We start from the raw sequence: 17,391 nt of genomic DNA, 5'->3' as shown, positions 1-17,391 counted from the left end.
GGAGTAGGAAAAGGCTGGGCTCGTGAAGCCAATCAGAGACGAGATGGGTGGGACTAGACGTGGGGGAGGGGCGGGCCTAGGCCGCATAGGCTGCGAAGGGCAGGTCTCAGCCAATCCGAACCGACTAGGGCGGGGCTGGACTCAGAAAAGGGTGGTCTCGAGGACATGAAAGGCGCTGCAAGTGCGTCTCTCACCCTCACCTGCGCCTGCACCTGCACCTGTACCTGCACCTAGAACTTTGCTTTTCTCCCAACCGGGCTGTCGCCTCGCAAGATTGTTATGGCATACCCGGGATACGGTGGAGGGGTGAGTCCTGGCCGCTTCGGCGCGGCCTCCACCCCCGCGGGATGTGAGGCCCCTGCGGCGGTTGCCGGGTTCACCCTCTGTCGGTCCTTGCTTACTTCTGCTTCTGATACTCGGCGGCGCCAGGACTTTGCGTAGTGTAGGAAGCCCGGGCTGGGGCCAAGCGGAAAGCCGCAGGTGTTCTGGTGCCTGATGGTCCCTTAGGCGAATCCTTGTGGATCAATGGGCATGGAGTGTTTTTAGAAATTTCTTTCTTAAGATAGAGGAACAGAGCATCCTCCTTGTTCCAGTATCTTCTTTGGTCCACCCTCCCTTCAGCCCTACTCCCCCGCCCCCCTTCCTCAGTTTTGCTAGACATCTTTTCCCTGAATTTTTTTGACCACTTCTTTTCAGTTCTTTATGTTGCTTATGAGTAAATTAAGATATGCTAAATGCCTTCTAATGTTTATTACTCTTCCAAGGGCAGTCTGTTCTAAACTTTGGGGGGCTGGGTTGTAGGGGAGAAGATTATACTTTCTTACCTAATTGTTTATCCTGCATCACCTTTGGGAGTTGGGAGTTGTAGCGTCGACATGGTAACAGCATATACAACAAAATTTATACGTATTTTTGAGGTAGTATTACAGTGTGGTCAGAATTTTCAAGCATAAGGATATATGTTAAGCATAGAAAACTTGTACAGACAAGCTATTCATGGAAGAAATAGAATGAAGAATAAGTTCCAAGAGTTAAAGAAAAAGGGTTAAGGGCTTCTCTGATAGCTCAGTTGGTAAAGAATCTGCCTGCAATGCAGGCGACCCGGGTTCAATTCCTGGGTGGGGAAGATCCTCTGGAGAAGGGCTAGGCTACCCACTCTAGTATTCTGGCTTGGAGAATTCCATGGACTGTATAGTCCATGGGGTCGCAAAAAATTGGACACAACTGAGGGACTTTCACTTTCAGTCATTTATAAATAAATGTTCCAGAAAAGCCTTTTCATCTCTCTTAAGAAAAAAAAAAAGGGTAGGAGCAAGTATCAGATCATTATACTATTTAGATAGCAAAGGATACTTACCAAAGAGTGATGTAAAACTTTATTTGAGATGCTACAGTAGAGGGTCTAGGTTCACTAAGTAATCCACTTGCCAATGCAGGCGACATAGGTTCAATCCCTGGTATGGGAAGATCCCCTGGAGCAGGAAATGGCAACCCACTCCAGTATTCTTGTGGGGACATCCCAAGGATGGGGAAGCCTGGCTGGCTACCATTGATGGGGTCTCAAAAGTCGGACACAACTTAGCGACTAAACAACAATAATATGCTTATACTTGGTTTGGCCTTCTTTCTTCTGTGAACCTTAAGGAGGGGAGCATCTCCAGTAAGCCTTAAATTCTTGAATATGCCCCAGGCCCTGATTGCCCTCCATGTCCTTGGAGGCCTTAGAACCAAAAGTCTAGGTGTTTGTTATTGCCTCAGAGCAAAAGTTGCTTTGGGAATTTTGCTAATCTTTTTACCTCTGGATCAAGACTTGTCCCCCAATACTGGCCTGAAACTTTCCCCCAATCAGTGAGGTAACTCAAAAAATAATATTTTATGCAGTTTTTAAATTTAAGGTTGATCTTTATATCATAGTTACCCTTATTACAAATAGGATTTTTCTTCCTTCAGTATGTTTTTGTAATTTAAAAATATAAAATAGTATAAAAATATACTGTAATTCAGTATAGTATAGAATTTAAATACTTTTTGAAGGTCCATTTAATTTACCTTTTCAAATGTGTTGGTAAAAAGGTGTTTATAAGCATTTGTTTATATATATATATATATATTAATTCTCTGTGGTTATATACACTTCTTTTTTTTTTTTTTTTCTGGAAACTGGCCTGTCCATCTTTTCAAAGAAGTAACTTTTATTTTTATTTATTTATTTTAAAAGATTTTATTTATTTGACTGCGATGGATCTTCATTACCGCCTGCAGGCTTTCTCTAGTTGCAGCAATCAGGGGCTTCTCTCTAGTTGCACTATGTGAGCTTCCCGTTGCAGTGGCTTCTCTTGCTGCGAGCATGGGCTCAGGAGCTCCAGCTCAGTAGTTTTGGCTTGGTCTTAATAGCCCTGTGGCGTGTCAGGTCTTCCCAGAGCAGGGATTGAACCCATGTCCCCTGCTTTAACAGGTAGATTCTTAACCATTGACTAGCAGGGGAGTCCCAAAGAAGTAATTCTTAAACAGTCACTTAAAAAAAAATTCATTATACTATTTTAACGTTTTTATTTTCTTTCTTGTACTTTATTGCTTTCTAATCTAGTTTTTGGTTGCATCCCTGAGCACATTTCCTGGAGTTCCCATATGTCATTTCTTTTGCCTTTACTGTTTCCCAAGCTGCAGCTTTTCAAACTGCTACAAAAAGGCTCCTTTTTGCCCCACCCCTTCCCCCAACCAGTACTTAGAATTCTTTTCCCTTTTTGCCTTCCATCAGTCTCTGCTCATTCTTCAAAGGTAGTCGGATATTTCTTCATTCTCCAGACTCATTAAAAACACTGAAAAAAAATGCCTGTCTGGACTTTCCTGGTGGCTCAGTGGTAAAGAATTCACTTGCAATGTGGGAGATGTGGGTTCAGTCCCTGGGTCAGGAAGATCCCCTGGAGGAGGAAATGGTAACCTACTCCCGGATTCTTGCTGGGAAAATTCCATGGACAGAGGAGCCTGGCAGGCTACAGTCCATGGAGTCGCAGTGAGTCACACGTGACAGAGCACCAAGTGCGCAAAATGCCTCTCAAAGGTATAAAAGAATGCATTCAAAGTTCCAGAGTAAAAAGGAAACAATCACCAGAGCCAAAGCAGGAAACAAACAGTATGTAGTCTCTACCTATTTTTGAATCATGGTTTACCTGGTACTAGCCATTTAACTTTAACTAATCCAGGAAACTGCTTGAAGTTTTATGTCCTCAACTGAAAAAAGGACATAGTACTTTGATACCTCACTGACTTGTTGGGAAGTGAGAAAGTAGTTAGAACAGTACTTAAGATATAACAAGCTCTCAGTAAGTATTAGCTATTATTATTGTTGGTATTCTTCTTGTTCTTATTTTGAAGATGACCTTGGTTTGAATTACCACCTGTTATTCTCTTCACTGGTGTCTTGCTTTATAAAACAATGCATGTTTTTTGGTGGATGTTTCAGTATGTTTCAGCCCTATGCACTTTCCCATGATTTGGTCATGGACACAGTTTCATTGTATTTACTATGTATTCTATGTATGTATCTTTAGGTTTACTTTTTCATTTTACTATAGGTGAAATTTTCTTATATTTTTTAACTTTTTGCTTCCGTGATGATGATCAACACTTTTTAAAAGTATGCCTCATTCTTAGAGGCTAGAGACTTCTTTTTTCCTTAAGACTTTAAAGAACATTGGATAATATTTGTTAGTGGGATGAATTAAGTAATGCAAGGCAACTAACAGTTTGTAGCTAACAGCTTTTGTGATGATTTGGGAAGTTTCAGTAACTCAATTTTTACTTTTCAATGGACTTCTCATAAATATGTTCTTTTAAACCAAATTTAGTGTATAATGGGTAATATTTATATTAATAACCTCCTCCCTTTCCTCTCTTTTAGTTTGGAAATTTTGGCAATCCAATGGGACAGCCAGGATACCCTGGAAACCCAGTTTATCCAGGCAGTATCTCAACAGGAGACCCCATGTGGAAATGCTTCCTTGCTATTGCTGGCCAGGTAAAATGCTAAGTATACAGCACAAATATCAGTTAAAAAAATTATTGCAATCTAAAACAACTGTCAAGCTCTTTTACTTAGTGTTTCATTTAAAATGTATATGAAATTTGTATTTTAAGCTAATTTAGTTTTTTTTTCTGAGATCAGAAATTAGGGTGGTCATAATTATCTTATTAAAAAGTCTGTTAGTTTGGTGTCTAACATGTTAGGAGAAACCAGGGTGGTGCATGGAGACTGAGCCAGATAGGATCTGGGAAGAAGTGATCTCTATGTAAATCTTCTTGCAGAAGCTAGGGCAGAGTATCACAGAGACTTGTACACTGTGGATGTTTCTGGGAGAGCCTTAATGGTAAAGCAGATCGGGAAAAGGTAAAGGAAATGGGGTGGAATGAAGGTGCAAATACCAAACTAATGAGCAGAGAGAGAGATTCACTCTTGAGTCTTAGACACAGACCATGTCTCTTTCCTTTTACAGTAGTCAAGATTTATTGAGTGGTTAGAATTTCAGAGAAGTTTGATAACATTTTCCATTCATTATTCATTCATTTAAATGTTCACTAGATCCCAAATGTCTTTCTAGAAATATATATACACAGAATTATTATATGTTGCAAACGCTTTGTTTTGACTACCCAAATTTCATTCAAAACGTCCTTTTCCCTTTTCATGTGTATTAGAGGTTGGAAAACCCTAATCCTGTCTCAGACACCTTTGTATAAAGGTAGCCATTGTGCCATAATACTGGCCATTGAGATGTAGGTGCAATTTCTTTGGGATGCTTTCCTTTTCCAAATGAGGAAAGCTTAGCTGAAACTAGTGTTAGCCCTTTTTCCTTCTTCTGGAAAGGGGAACACTTGGCTGGAAAGGGGACTTGAAGTATGGAAGTGCTGTAGCCATCTTGTGATCTGGAGGCCAGAAGCTTGAGAGAAAGGCCTGTGGATGAGGGATTTGGAAATATGAAAAGAGATTGATGGCTTTGTTAAGTCGCCACAGAGTCTAGATCTGCCTAGCCCCAGGAAGCATTTATTTCTTTAAGCCCCTTTGATAATATTTTCTATTATTTGTAGCTAAGTGCGATCCTGTTGCCTTATACCACTCTTATCAACAAGGAGCTCTTAAGTAGTATAATACTGGGAAAAAGTATGCAATCTATAGCTGACTATATAATAAACTCATTTTATAAAACTACAACTTAAAATATAAGAACCAGACATGTATATTTAGAGACCTTTATTTGACTTACAAACTATTTCATTGTAACAGTTGTCAACAATGATCTGCTATGATTGTACTATTTGACACTTTCATTAAATTTTTGTTTTACCAAATACTTGGGTTTATTTCCACAAAATAAGCAGATTAAAATGCAATAAATAAACTGGTATATACTTAAATATCTTAAACATTTCAGACCATCAGGTAAACCTAACAGGCTTGATAGACTTAATCAGGGTCAATATCAAGAGAGACAAATGAGGTGAATGGTACAAACAGGTTCAGAGCCTTTATTTAAAAACTGGATATTTTTTCACAGATTTTTTTGCATTAATTTTGTCTTTTTAAATATTGCATTAAAACATAATTTAATGTAACTACTGAGTTTTTTCTTCCTCAAATTTAAAAGTGAGTCTCTCACTTGCCTGATAATATTTATAATACTCCTTAGTGTTTATAATGCTCCTTAGATGTGTTTATAATACTTCTTAGTATTAGTTTGTGAAAGTTTTGTTTGTTTGTTTTTTTGGATTCTTGTAAATTACATGCTTCAAATTTGCCTCCTTAATCCTTTCCCAGAGCTGTTGTTTTGAATTCATGACCATGTATGAGATGCTTCCAAGTAAATTATTATACTCTTTATTTTTTTAGAAAAGAGGATACAGTACTGAAACATAATGAGAGTATTCAACCTGTTTCACTTTGATTGTGATTTCTTGTTCGTGATAAAAGATTTTTTTCTCATAAGAATGGCAAAGAATATTTGGACAAAACTCAGAAGTATAGCACCAAAATGTAGGGGGACTCTCAAGCTGAGAGTAAAGATGTGAAGGAAAATGAAATTTTCTCTTCCCAGTTAAAGATTCAGTATCCTTTAGAAATAAGCTCCCCTCAAAAGAAGCATGAAAGAAAAAATTAGAGACTTCTCTGAACGCATTTTAGGCATTTTTCTAACTTTTTATAGTGGAAGTATAATGATTCTCACAAGATTTTATATTGCATTATTATAGGACAGAGCGATTATGCTGTTTTTCAGAAGTAGAGAATATAAATTATATGTGAAATGCCTACATAATTTAATAGAATAAAATTTGATTGTGAAAAAGTATTCATGTTGTGTGATGTTCTCTAATGTGTCTTTGTCATCAGTAATTATCTCTATAATTTTGTAGATGATAATAGAGTAATATTTTGAAGACTGCATATTTATTTATTGGCCTTGAACAGCTAGTTAGCATTTTAGTATGCTTTTATACAACTTCTTTCATTAATCAGGTTGTAATTATTTTTTACCAGGATGGTGAAGTGGATGCTGAAGAACTTCAGAAGTGTTTAACACAATCTGGAATTAGTGGAACTTTTTCTCGTGAGATCTTTTTTTTTTTCTCCTTCTGTTGAAATTGCACTAGGAAATTCACTTTCTAACTTTTTTGTGTCCATACTTGAAATGTTTTTTAAAACTTTTTTTAATCACATACATTCACACACATAATGCAGAGTCAAATAATGCTAATCTTGTCAAGTAAATACTGTTCAGTGTGCATTCCCCCCCCTGACGTTAACCACTCTTAGAAAAAAATCTCTTTCAACTTCTTTCGGCTAATTCTTTTGAACTGTGCCTCCATATCTCAAACAGCATGCTTTTATTGCTGTTGATTTTCAGTTTTGATGATGATCAGTGATTGTGTCCTGCTGTGGACAATGAGGAAGGATGTAACCCTTTCAGCCGTGTCCCTGCTCTGTGCACAGGAGCCCTTCCCTTCCCGTCCATCCAGTATAGCTATTCAGTAATTTTCATTAGGTCAGTAATAAGCATTTGCTTTATTGTTAACTGTCTGAGTGCTCTTCCTGAGTCTTAGAATAATATATGATTAACTTTCCTTTTTCTGTAACTGTTTGCTTTTTCTGAAGTTAATCCCCATCCTGGGGCTTTCTGTTGTGCCTCGTTTTCTGTGCATTGCAGTCATGATGCTCTTATCTGGCGCCCTTTCCTCTCTCTCTTGAATTGGATCTCCCCTTCATTCCGTCGCTTGTTCTCATCTTAAATTTGATAAAATACATTATTAATAGATTCCTAATAAAAGTACATGAGAAACACATCTTTTGAGACTTCCTGTGAAAATGCTTTCATTGTGTCCTTAAGTGACTAGCCAGGTATAGAACTCCAGATTACAAAACATTTTGACTTAAGAGTTTTAAGCTCCATTGCTTCCAGCTTCCATTATTGTTTGATCTTTTTGTTTTCTGCCTGTATGTCATTTGTTTTTAGTGTGTAGAGGCTTGTGCAAGCTTCTCTTTGCCCTTGGTCTGAAATGTCATAGTGCTGTTCCTTGGTGTATGTGGGATGCAGAGGGAGTTTCCAATCGAGGCTCATTTGCTTTCATTCTGAGCAGTTTTCTTCAGTGATATTTTCTGCATTTTCTCTTTGTGGAAGCCTGCCATTTGGATTGGGTGATTTTTCTTTTTCTCTCCTGCCTCTTGGTTTCTTCTACTTCTGGGGAAATCCTGGGTGGCTTAGTGATAAAGAATCTGCCAGCAATGCAGGAGACACAGATTTGATCCCTGGGTCGGGAAGATCTCCTGGAGAAGGAAATGACAACCCACTCCAGCATTCCTGCCTGGAAAATCCCATGAACAGAGGAACCTGGCAGGCTACAGAGAACACACAACAACCTCAACTTTCTTTCTTTTTTTTTTTTATAACACTTCAGGAACTTGAGTGTCATCCTTGTGTAAAGGCCATGCTAATTGTCTCTGTATTGTTCCAATTTTAGTATATGTTCTCCTCAAGTTCTAGTGAGGCTTTCATTTCTCCTATCATGTTTTTAAAATCCAAAAGCAGTTGTTCTTTTTTTCATGAATGTGACATCTTTCCTTATCTCTCTGAGATTTTTAATCTTTTTTCCAGGTTTTTTTTCCTCCTGCGTAACCTACTTCTTCAATGTTTTTTCCCTGGTTTGTTCATTTGACTGTCTTTCATGTCAGCTGCCTTTCTCAGATGTCTGATGATGCTTGGTTGCTCATATTTAACTAAAATACCGGTTAGAAGCCCTGAGAGCTGGGCTGGGTGTTGACTCCAGACTTGAGAGCCTAGCGGTTCAGCTGGGCAGTTTTTCCTGCAACACTGGGTGTCAGGATCTTTAGGGATTTCTTTTGGGGCTGGTTGTCCAGTTGATCTGCTCTCTGGAGCCCAGGAGGGAGGACTTGGCAGGGTTCTCAGTCTTTTGTAAATTGTCACTTTATTTCCTTGTTTTAATAGATAGCCCTGTCTTCAACAGTGCCTGGTTTCCTGCAGTGCATAGAACCCTCCAGAAAATAAAACCCCAGATGTCTGCTGGCTTGGGAGTAGACATGGCAGCCATCCATGTGGCTGAAGCAAGATTAGGGCTTCAAAGGCACCTTACATAGGCATTCAACCAGTCCTTCTGTTTTTGTCTCTACATTCACACCAATTTGTAAAAGTTTGAAGTCTCCTCCAGGATAACGAGGCTGCTTCTCAGCTTTTCTTATTGCAGGGTCAGGAAGCCACTTTTCTCAGATGGAGGTTGTCAACTTATGTCCACCTACTTTTCAACTTGCAAAGTTTTGTTTCTAGGTTTCCTCTCTTATTCTCTAAAGGATTACAAATTGTAAAAATTCAATTTAATTCTATCCATTCTAATGTGGTATGGGGAGAGAGTGAAAATCTGTCGACTCTCCTAAAACTTCTCTTCTATTCTTTGTCAAGATTATTTACTTTTACATTTACTTGGTTCTATTTTGAAACTGATTGAAGAGCTGGTTATTTGATGACTGAATTTTTGTCATTTATTATCATCTATTCAGATTCTTCCACTTAACTTTATGTTAAGTGCTATGTTAACTTTAAGGCAAATTAGATCTAATTTACTGGACAAAATGATGGAATGCCATTCCAGAGATTTCTCCCTGTCCCTGCCTGAGAAGTTTTTGTATGAAAGAGTACTGGTCTCCAATCCTCTCTTTTCCACCTGTTAGCTCTCTGAACTTGGGAAACTTAATCTTTCTGGGCCGCAGTTGCTTTATTTGTAAAACTGGGACTAGTATAGGTTCAGTTCAGTTCAGTCGCTCAGTCGTGTCCGACTCTTTGCGACCCCATGAATCGCAGCACGCGAGGCCTCCCTGTCCATCACCATCTCCTGGAGTTCACTCAGACTCACGTCCATCAAGTCCGAGATGCCATCCAGCCATCTCATCCTCGGTCGTCCCCTTCTCCTCCTGCCCCCGATCCCTCCCAGCATCAGAGTCTTTTCCAATGAGTCAACTCTTCGCATGATGTGGCCAAAGTATTGGAGTTTCAGCTTTAGCATCATTCCTTCCAAAGAAATCTCAAGGTTGAATAGGTTAGGCATGTTTATGTTAAATCACAGAACATACACTACTGGTTCATAGTAACTGCTTATTCAGTGTCAATTGAATTACCAGTCTGAAAATACCATAACCATCTATTCTACAATTGATACTATGTGAAACATTAAAGAAAGTTTTTTTTTAATGTGTGGATTGTTTTATAATTTTCTTTAATGGATCTAAAATTTAGCTGAAATAGTTTTTTTCTTTATAAAAATTTCAAAATATTTTATCAAATAGCATAAATAATTTTAAGCATTTTTGCTTATTCATTTTTTTATCTTAAGGAGCTACTAGTAAGAATTTTGTAAACTTCACTGAACTGTACTGACATAAGATCTCCTTCATCAGGACTATGTATAATAAGTCTTGAGATAAATCAGCATGCTAATTGAATGTAATTATGATAAGGATTAGAAAAAATTAAATTTTGCCTAGTAAGTCCTCATTTATAGTTCTTTAAATATGGAAGTGTTAATATTTCTGATTTAAGATAGCCAACTATCTTATTATCTATATTTCTTCTTCCTTTCTTTCCCCCTCCCCCAAGAAAAAGCAGTTCCTTTCAGTTCTGAAGCTCATCTCTTTCTTACTTGGTTGAGTGGAGTTAACTTCCAAATGATTTACCTACATCCAGATTCATCGTACTTTACTCTCTATGTAGTCTTTCTTTGTCAACTACTGTTTCTGAAATGGAAATTTTAGAATTGCTCCTATGTTCCTTAAAATCCTTTGTTGTTGATTAGTCACTAAGTTATGTCCAATTCTCTGCGACCCCATGTGCTGTAGCCCGCCAGGCTCCTCTGTCCATGGGATTCCCCAGGCAAGGGTACCGGAGTGGATTGCCATCTCCTTCTCCAATCCATTAGTAACCTCCATTGGTCTTAAACCTGTAGGATATGGTCCTCATCTGAAGTCATTATATGCCTCTCCTTCCCATATGCCCTAAGCTTTAACCAAATCTCTAACAAGTTTTGTGATCTCAGTATGTGAGAACTACTTAAGCCGACTTGGCATTTGTGTTAGGAAGACTAAAGCCCTCTTTTCCCCTTGTTTGCTGCTGCTGCTGCTGCTAAGTCACTTCAGTCGTGTCCAACTCTGTGAGACCCTATAGATGGCAGCCTACCAGGCTCCCCCATCCCTGAGATGGTTTTCAGTATTTTATAACTGCTTATTTAATTACCCAAATCTCTTTAGTAGATGTATGAAGGTAGTAATTTTTTTCTTTTTTTTTTCTTTCACTATGCATGCCTAATAGAGTTTGTTCATTGAGTGATGTATAGTTTTGGCAGTCAGTTGGTAAATGTTTTGTTTTAAAAACAGAAATTGTTGTAATAGGGCAGAATTTAATTCAGATAATAAATATGTTTTATAGCCTTCAGTTTGGAAACCTGCAGAATTATGATTGCCATGTTGGATGTATCCTTGAGTAAAAACAAAAAATACTAGAATATAGAAAAATTACCCTTAAGGCAGTTGTTAGGTATAAATGATCATGGTAAACTAGACTATTTAAAAATACTTTGTAATATCCTTATTTGAATTCCATTCTTTTCCATTTTTATATAAGTCTATTTATATACTACATTGGCTAATTCTTGCAGAAGTGAGCTTACAATTTTTCAATCACTTATTTGGAATTTTGAGTCCAGGTTAAATTCTCTTTTGTATCAGAATTTATTTTCATTAATAAAACTATCAGAGAGATTACACAGGAAAAATGGGATTTAATGAATTCAAAGAACTCTGGGCAGCTCTTAACTCCTGGAAGCAAAACTTCATAACTGTTGATAAAGACGGAAGTGGCTCAGTAGAGCATCATGAACTGAATCAAGCCATTGCTGCTATGGGTAAGCATATTAAAATTCTTTAAATAAATCCAGGTTGTCTTTGTTCTTTGATCAGATGAATCTTAATTGTTTAAACTTGCTAAATAATAAAAGGGTATATTATTTCAGCAGCTATTGTCCAGTTTGATTTCAAGGTTATAGATACATTCTGATTAAATATCTTTAACAAAATCATTTTATTTGTGAGCTTTTGAAAGGATAACCTTTCATGCATTCTGGTTGATAAAAGTTTCTGAATTTCCTATGTTGAATATACTTAAATTTATTCTAATTGTTCGTACTCATCGTTTATATTGTATACTTTTGTAACTTAGTAAGATCTCTAATTTGATGGCAAAAGCTTATCTCAATAACAGGTCTCCATATGTAGTCTAGTTTTTCTTCTTCTTTATGTAGTATAGAACACACTGCTGCTGCTGCTGCCAAGTCGCTTCAGTCGTGTCCAACTCTGTGCAACCCCATAGACGGCAGCCCACTAGGCTCCTCTGTCCCTGGGATTCTCCAGGCAAGAACACTGGAGTGGGTTGCCATTTCCTTCTCCAATGCATGAAAGTGAAAAGTGAAAGTGAAGTCGCTCAGTCGTGCCTGACTCTTAACGACCCCATGGACTGCAGCCTACCAGGCTCCTCCGTCCATGGGATTTTGCAGGCAAGAGTACTGGAGTGGGGTGCCAGTGCCTTCTCCATAGAACACACAGTAGACACCAAAAAAAAAAAAGAAAACAACCCTCAAAATGAGAAATCTACATTTTAGAGTATCTCAAAAGACTAAATTTATTTTATCATATCTCTGATAAGCTAAAGTTCTCAGTCTGTTTTCTTTAAAAAAATGATAATATGAATGGTGTATAACTTGCTTGGGGCTTCCCTCATAGCTCAGTTGGTAAAGAATCTGCCTGCAATGCAGGAGACCCCAGCTCAATACCAGGAAGATCCTCTGGAGAAGGGATAGGCTACCCACTGCAGTATTCTTGGGCTTTCCTTGTGGCTCAACTGGTAAATAATCCACCTGCAATGTGGGAGACCTGAGCTCGATCCCTGAGTTAGGAAGATCCCCTGGAGAAGGGAAGGGCTACCCACTCCAGTATTCTGGCCTGGAGAATTCCATGGACTACATACAGTCCATTTAACTTGCTTACAATTTAAGTAGTTTTCATAATTGTATTTATGCTTGTGATTTTATGTACATTCATTTCTAAACAAAGTGCTTTCGTAACAAAACTAACTTTTGAAAGATTGTACTTTTCCGAAATCTGAACAAGTGTAAATTATCTCAAATTTCAGTTTAAAGTCAAAACCATGATTTTGTTTTATAAATAGACATTTTAATAAATTGTCATTTTAGGGATAGTCCTGTGCATATAAACTTGTGTAGTTTAATTATAGACTCTTAATTCCTAATGAATTAAACTTGGTTCTTAATTCTGTGCAATGTTGGAAAATTAATATAACCATTTAGAAAAAAGAAAACCACCAAAGAATTCACATAGGCAGTTGAGTGTAAGTAACAAAGAGACATCTGTATTATTCAAATTTTAGGTCTTCAGATATATTTTAATATATTCAATTTTTTTTTGATGAGAATGCTATGGAAAATCTTGTGAGTTTTATCAGTCCCATATCTACCCGGATCATAACTCTCTAATAGGGAGCTCAGGGTTTATTTGCATATAATAACATTTGCTTGCATATTTGACTTCTATTAATTTATACCTTTCCTTTCAATTACTTTTAGCAAGTTTCCTGGATTGCATTTCATTATAGTTATTTGTAGAATTATCTTCTATTGCGTTTTATTTTCATTATTTTTCCCTTTGCCTGGATGAATGTCTTTTGTCTACATCTAATCCAGTAATAAATAAAGACAACATTTCTAAGCCAGCATTCTTCACAGTGAAATATACACACCTCATTAAATACATAGGACCATCACTAGGGGGGACCACAAGTGAAATAAATTAATTTATATTTCTAATTACTTTTACTCCATTCTTTTAAATTTTAGTTTTTTATATATTTTAAAATGTAAATCATCAAATAGTCATACTTGTATAGAATTTAAGACTAAATAATATACATATAATGAGAGTGAATGATCCAAAACTTTTTACTCGAAGTATACATTCAAAAACTTTTGGAGACCATTGGACTAGACAGCAAAGAACCAAGGAAAGAGTAAAAATACCGGTTAAAAAAGGAAAAATTTATGAAGAAACATAATAAGGGTTATAGGCCAAAATGGAATAACATTTCACTATTTTTCCCCACTTTAAGTAACCATGTTGATTCTCAAATTTTCTTTGACTCTAAGACAATACAGTCAGTGGGAAATACAGATTTGAATGATATCAAAGATCACTAATAATCTTTGCTTTGATGTTTTTGAAGAACTATTAAATTACAGGGTTTAATAATTGATGAATTAAAAAACATGTCACTACATTAGACATTATTTCAAAACAAAAATATATTTTACAAGCACAAAAAGATAATTGTTTTCTTTTTCCTAGCTTTGACTTTTTATAGAGTTGGAATTGTGAAATTTATGTACCACTTTTGCTATTAGTAATGAAACCTTTCCTGATCAATTTCAATAGGAATGTGTTTTGTTTCTGATATATATTTTTATGTAATGAATTCTGAAAGTTAATGTTTTATAACTTTATTAACAAGAATACATTGTTGGTCAATGGTGTGCTTATGATGTGTAGTTTCAGAAGTTTTAATCTAGCAATCCCTTTTTCTAGGTTATAGGTTGAGTCCTCAGACAGTAACTACCATTGTCAAACGTTATAGCAAGAATGGCAGAATCTTCTTTGATGATTATGTTGCTTGTTGTGTGAAGCTTCGAGCATTGACAGGTATGGTCCATTTATGGGCACAGTATTAGGGGACGTTTCCTTCAGCAAAGTGATAGTATTATGTGTCTTCCCCTCTTTATTCACTGTTAAAATCTTATCAGAGTTCTAATGCTTCAAAACTTTAGGAATATAAATAGTGAAAAAATGTTATAGCTCAGTTTTGGAAAATTTTCTTCATATCTCAGTGGCCTGGGATATTTAAAAAATCACAAGATTTATTAGAGTATAAAGTTATTCCTTTTGTAATACCTGGGGGCACCAGTTATTTAAAACTAGATTTTAAACTGTAACACAGAAAATAACTTCTTGTTTAAAGATTTCTTTAGGAGAAGAGACCACTTGCAACAAGGGGTTGTGAGTTTCGTATATGACGATGTGAGTATCCTGTATTACACTTTTGATATTTATACTGTGTTCTATGTGTGTTCATAGTGATCAGAAAATGTAAATGATCTCTGGTTTCAGTAGTGGAGATAATAAATTTTACTTTTTCTATATTTTTCAGCATAACTCAAATATAAAATTCAGTAGTGGTATAAGTAACCAATTTGACTTGATATTAAACATAAAAATACTTTAAAATTTTATGACAGTGATTTTGGCAGTTTATGTTCCAAATCATTTTTAAGGGCAAATTTATAAAGAGTATTTTACTTGTGATGATCTTCCTTCTGAAAGAGATAGGAAATGTTCATCTATGATAGGTAATGGAACTATTCATTTCTGATTTCCATTGTTGCTATTTGGCTGAGTCCTTTTTTTTTTTTTTCAATTGACGCTAAAGGAAAGGTTATATTTCACATGTTCCTAAGTGTTTCAGGGTTTCATTTTATTTGTGTTATGTGGAAATTATAAGGTCAACTTTATCCTACTAGCATAATACTGGTTTGAGTTACAAACCTTAGACAGTAAACATTTCTCCTCTTGAGAAAATGCTTCTGTGGAATATAATTAGAGACAAAACATTAAAGACAAAAACCATATTGTTGTTACCAAACGATGATTTTGCCTGTTATTAGTTTTTGCAGGGCACAATGGCAGTTTGAATGTCTAGAATTTGAAAGCTGAAGAAATACTATGAGTTTCTCTGCTTACAAGAAATGAACTGGACTCCTTAGGATTAAAGCTTCTAAGGCTTTTCCATATTCCATATATTGAATCTCTTCTCTGAGTTTTTACTTTAGCTCACAGTGTAAAGCAATAAGAGAGATGTTTTTGTATTTGGAATATTATTGCTTTTAGTAAAGTTATAACTTTAGAGATATCTGCATAATCAACATAGGTGTATAATTAAGTGATATAAATACCTCTTAGCTTTAATTTTCTTTCTTAATTACAAGATAGATTATATATTTTAAAAAGATAGATTGTATAAGAAGCTAAATGATGCAAGCCTAGATAAAACTAATTTATACTTACCTGAAGGTTACAAATTATATTTTGAAAAATTTGTTTGTAGTTGTTGGTATTTGAAGGTGAGCCAGAAAGGGAGGCCTAGATTTTGTGCGATCTTTATAGTAGGTTTTTTTTTATTTGCTCACATAATCAGAAAACAGAAACTTGTGACTCTTTGCCTGTGAAGAAGAAAATTTTAGTTCCTAAAATTTTATCCTGAATCACGTTAGGTGGACCATAAATTAATCTACGGTGAAATAAAACTACAGGAGGCATTGTTTTTCCTTTTTAAATTTTTTTGCAATATATGTTTTTCTTCAGTGTGTTTTATTGTCTTCTGTGGAACAAAATTCTTAATGAACATAACTTCTTTCTCTGTATAGATAACCTAAAATGGCATCTTTGTTTAAATTTAGGTTTTCTGCAAATGGCATATTTTTAATGAAATCTCAATATTTCAGTTTGTTAAACTAAATTGTTTATACATATTGCTATTAGCTGTTTATAAAATTTTTAAAAAATTGAGTAATGTACCACTTTGTTTAAATGTTTAGAAATTACACGTTTGACTGTCTTGACAGCATTAGTCTGTGATTTTGACATTAGTAAACCCATAAGTCCTTCTCAGTAAGTGTGATGTGGGTCCTGAGCATGGTAGACAGAGTTTCTGAGTGGCATTACTATGAAAATTGAAAGTGGAGTCTGCAGGTTCTTAGCATTTTAAGATTACTGATATAAGTTGTAGTTAATCAGTCCCTTTCTTGGCAAACACGCCTCAGTCTTTCTAAATGAAGAGTTAGTAAACCACATACTTTTATTACACTTTAACTGAATATCTTCTAGCTTAAAGGTGAATACAAATTAACATAATTTTAATATGGTTTGTGATCAAATTAATAATATAGTTTTTCATAGAAGTTTCATAAAAATGGAGGATGAATGGTAGTATCTTAAAAAAAAAAAACCTTTTATAAAGATACAGAATTATAGATCAACTTTCACTTTAAAAGAACCTGGAAAGGAAGTAATGTATACTCTTGTTGATATTGATAATTTTATATAATTAGCTGTCAAATTCATTTGGTTAGATTTATAAAAATGTGTGAATGAATAAATCATGTAATTTTGTCCTCTCGCTGTTACCTTTTTTCATGAACATATATTTGATGATGTGAGAGCATATTAACTGGGCCATAAAAGATACAGAATTCTAATTAGCAGTGTTGTAGGAAAGAGATCACATAAACACACTGTGTATCCTTCGTAAGGGTGATACCGTGATTCAGCAGCATGGAATCTTAACATACACTTTGGACAGTTGGTTGAGTTATTGTACTATTCTGAGGTCAGTTATAATTTCCCTTATTTGGACGCTCATGGTTGAGGTAAAACTTTTAAAATGGTATGACATGAGTCACGTAAGTTTTGTCAAATGACACTTTGCGTTAGAACTTTTACACGCTTATCTTAACTCATCCTTTACCAAAGGTGTTCCTATGACTTTTGGTCATAGGAGGTCTGAAGAAGTTCCCAGCACCAAACATATTCGGGAAAGCCTTATCTTCCTCAGGAAGCTTAATAAAACGTAAGGTACAGAAAATCTCAATTTTATTTGACTCAGTTTTTTCTGAATTTTTTTTAACCTCAGAACCCTCCCTGTTAGCAAAACTGATGTTCTATGCCAA

General features: G+C 35.9%; 1 protein-coding gene and 1 non-coding gene across 2 annotated transcripts; one reads left to right on the top strand and one right to left on the bottom strand.

Moving 5' to 3' along the window:
- Nucleotides 1-279: 279 nt before the first annotated feature.
- Nucleotides 280-15,357, top strand: GCA (grancalcin). Its single transcript, XM_052635657.1, has 8 exons — nt 280-306; nt 3,902-4,018; nt 6,530-6,599; nt 10,977-11,020; nt 11,304-11,451; nt 14,198-14,311; nt 14,628-14,686; nt 15,331-15,357. The coding sequence occupies exons 1-8, from the start codon at nt 280-282 to the stop codon at nt 15,355-15,357; spliced, it is 606 nt and encodes a 201-aa protein (XP_052491617.1).
- LOC128044008 (U6 spliceosomal RNA) lies at nt 7,925-8,027 on the bottom strand. The gene has a single exon (XR_008199001.1). It is a non-coding gene; the product is annotated as a U6 spliceosomal RNA (small nuclear RNA).
- Nucleotides 15,358-17,391: the final 2,034 nt, after the last annotated feature.

The sequence above is a fragment of the Budorcas taxicolor genome, chromosome 2, assembly GCF_023091745.1.
Source record: "Budorcas taxicolor isolate Tak-1 chromosome 2, Takin1.1, whole genome shotgun sequence".
Lineage (NCBI taxonomy): Eukaryota > Metazoa > Chordata > Mammalia > Artiodactyla > Bovidae > Budorcas > Budorcas taxicolor.
Note: the sequence above shows the minus strand (reverse complement) of the source record. Positions and strands in the feature narration are given on the sequence as shown.

What these genes read in the sequence shown, in the direction of transcription:
- GCA (XM_052635657.1), top strand. Translation starts at nt 280, where the DNA reads ATGGCATACCCGGGATACGGTGGAGGG. An exon ending in ACCCGGGATACGGTGGAGGG is followed by an intron (nt 307 to 3,901) that starts GTGAGTCCTGGC and finishes CCTCTCTTTTAG; the next exon opens with TTTGGAAATTTTGGCAATCC. An exon ending in TCAAGCCATTGCTGCTATGG is followed by an intron (nt 11,452 to 14,197) that starts GTAAGCATATTA and finishes CCCTTTTTCTAG; the next exon opens with GTTATAGGTTGAGTCCTCAG.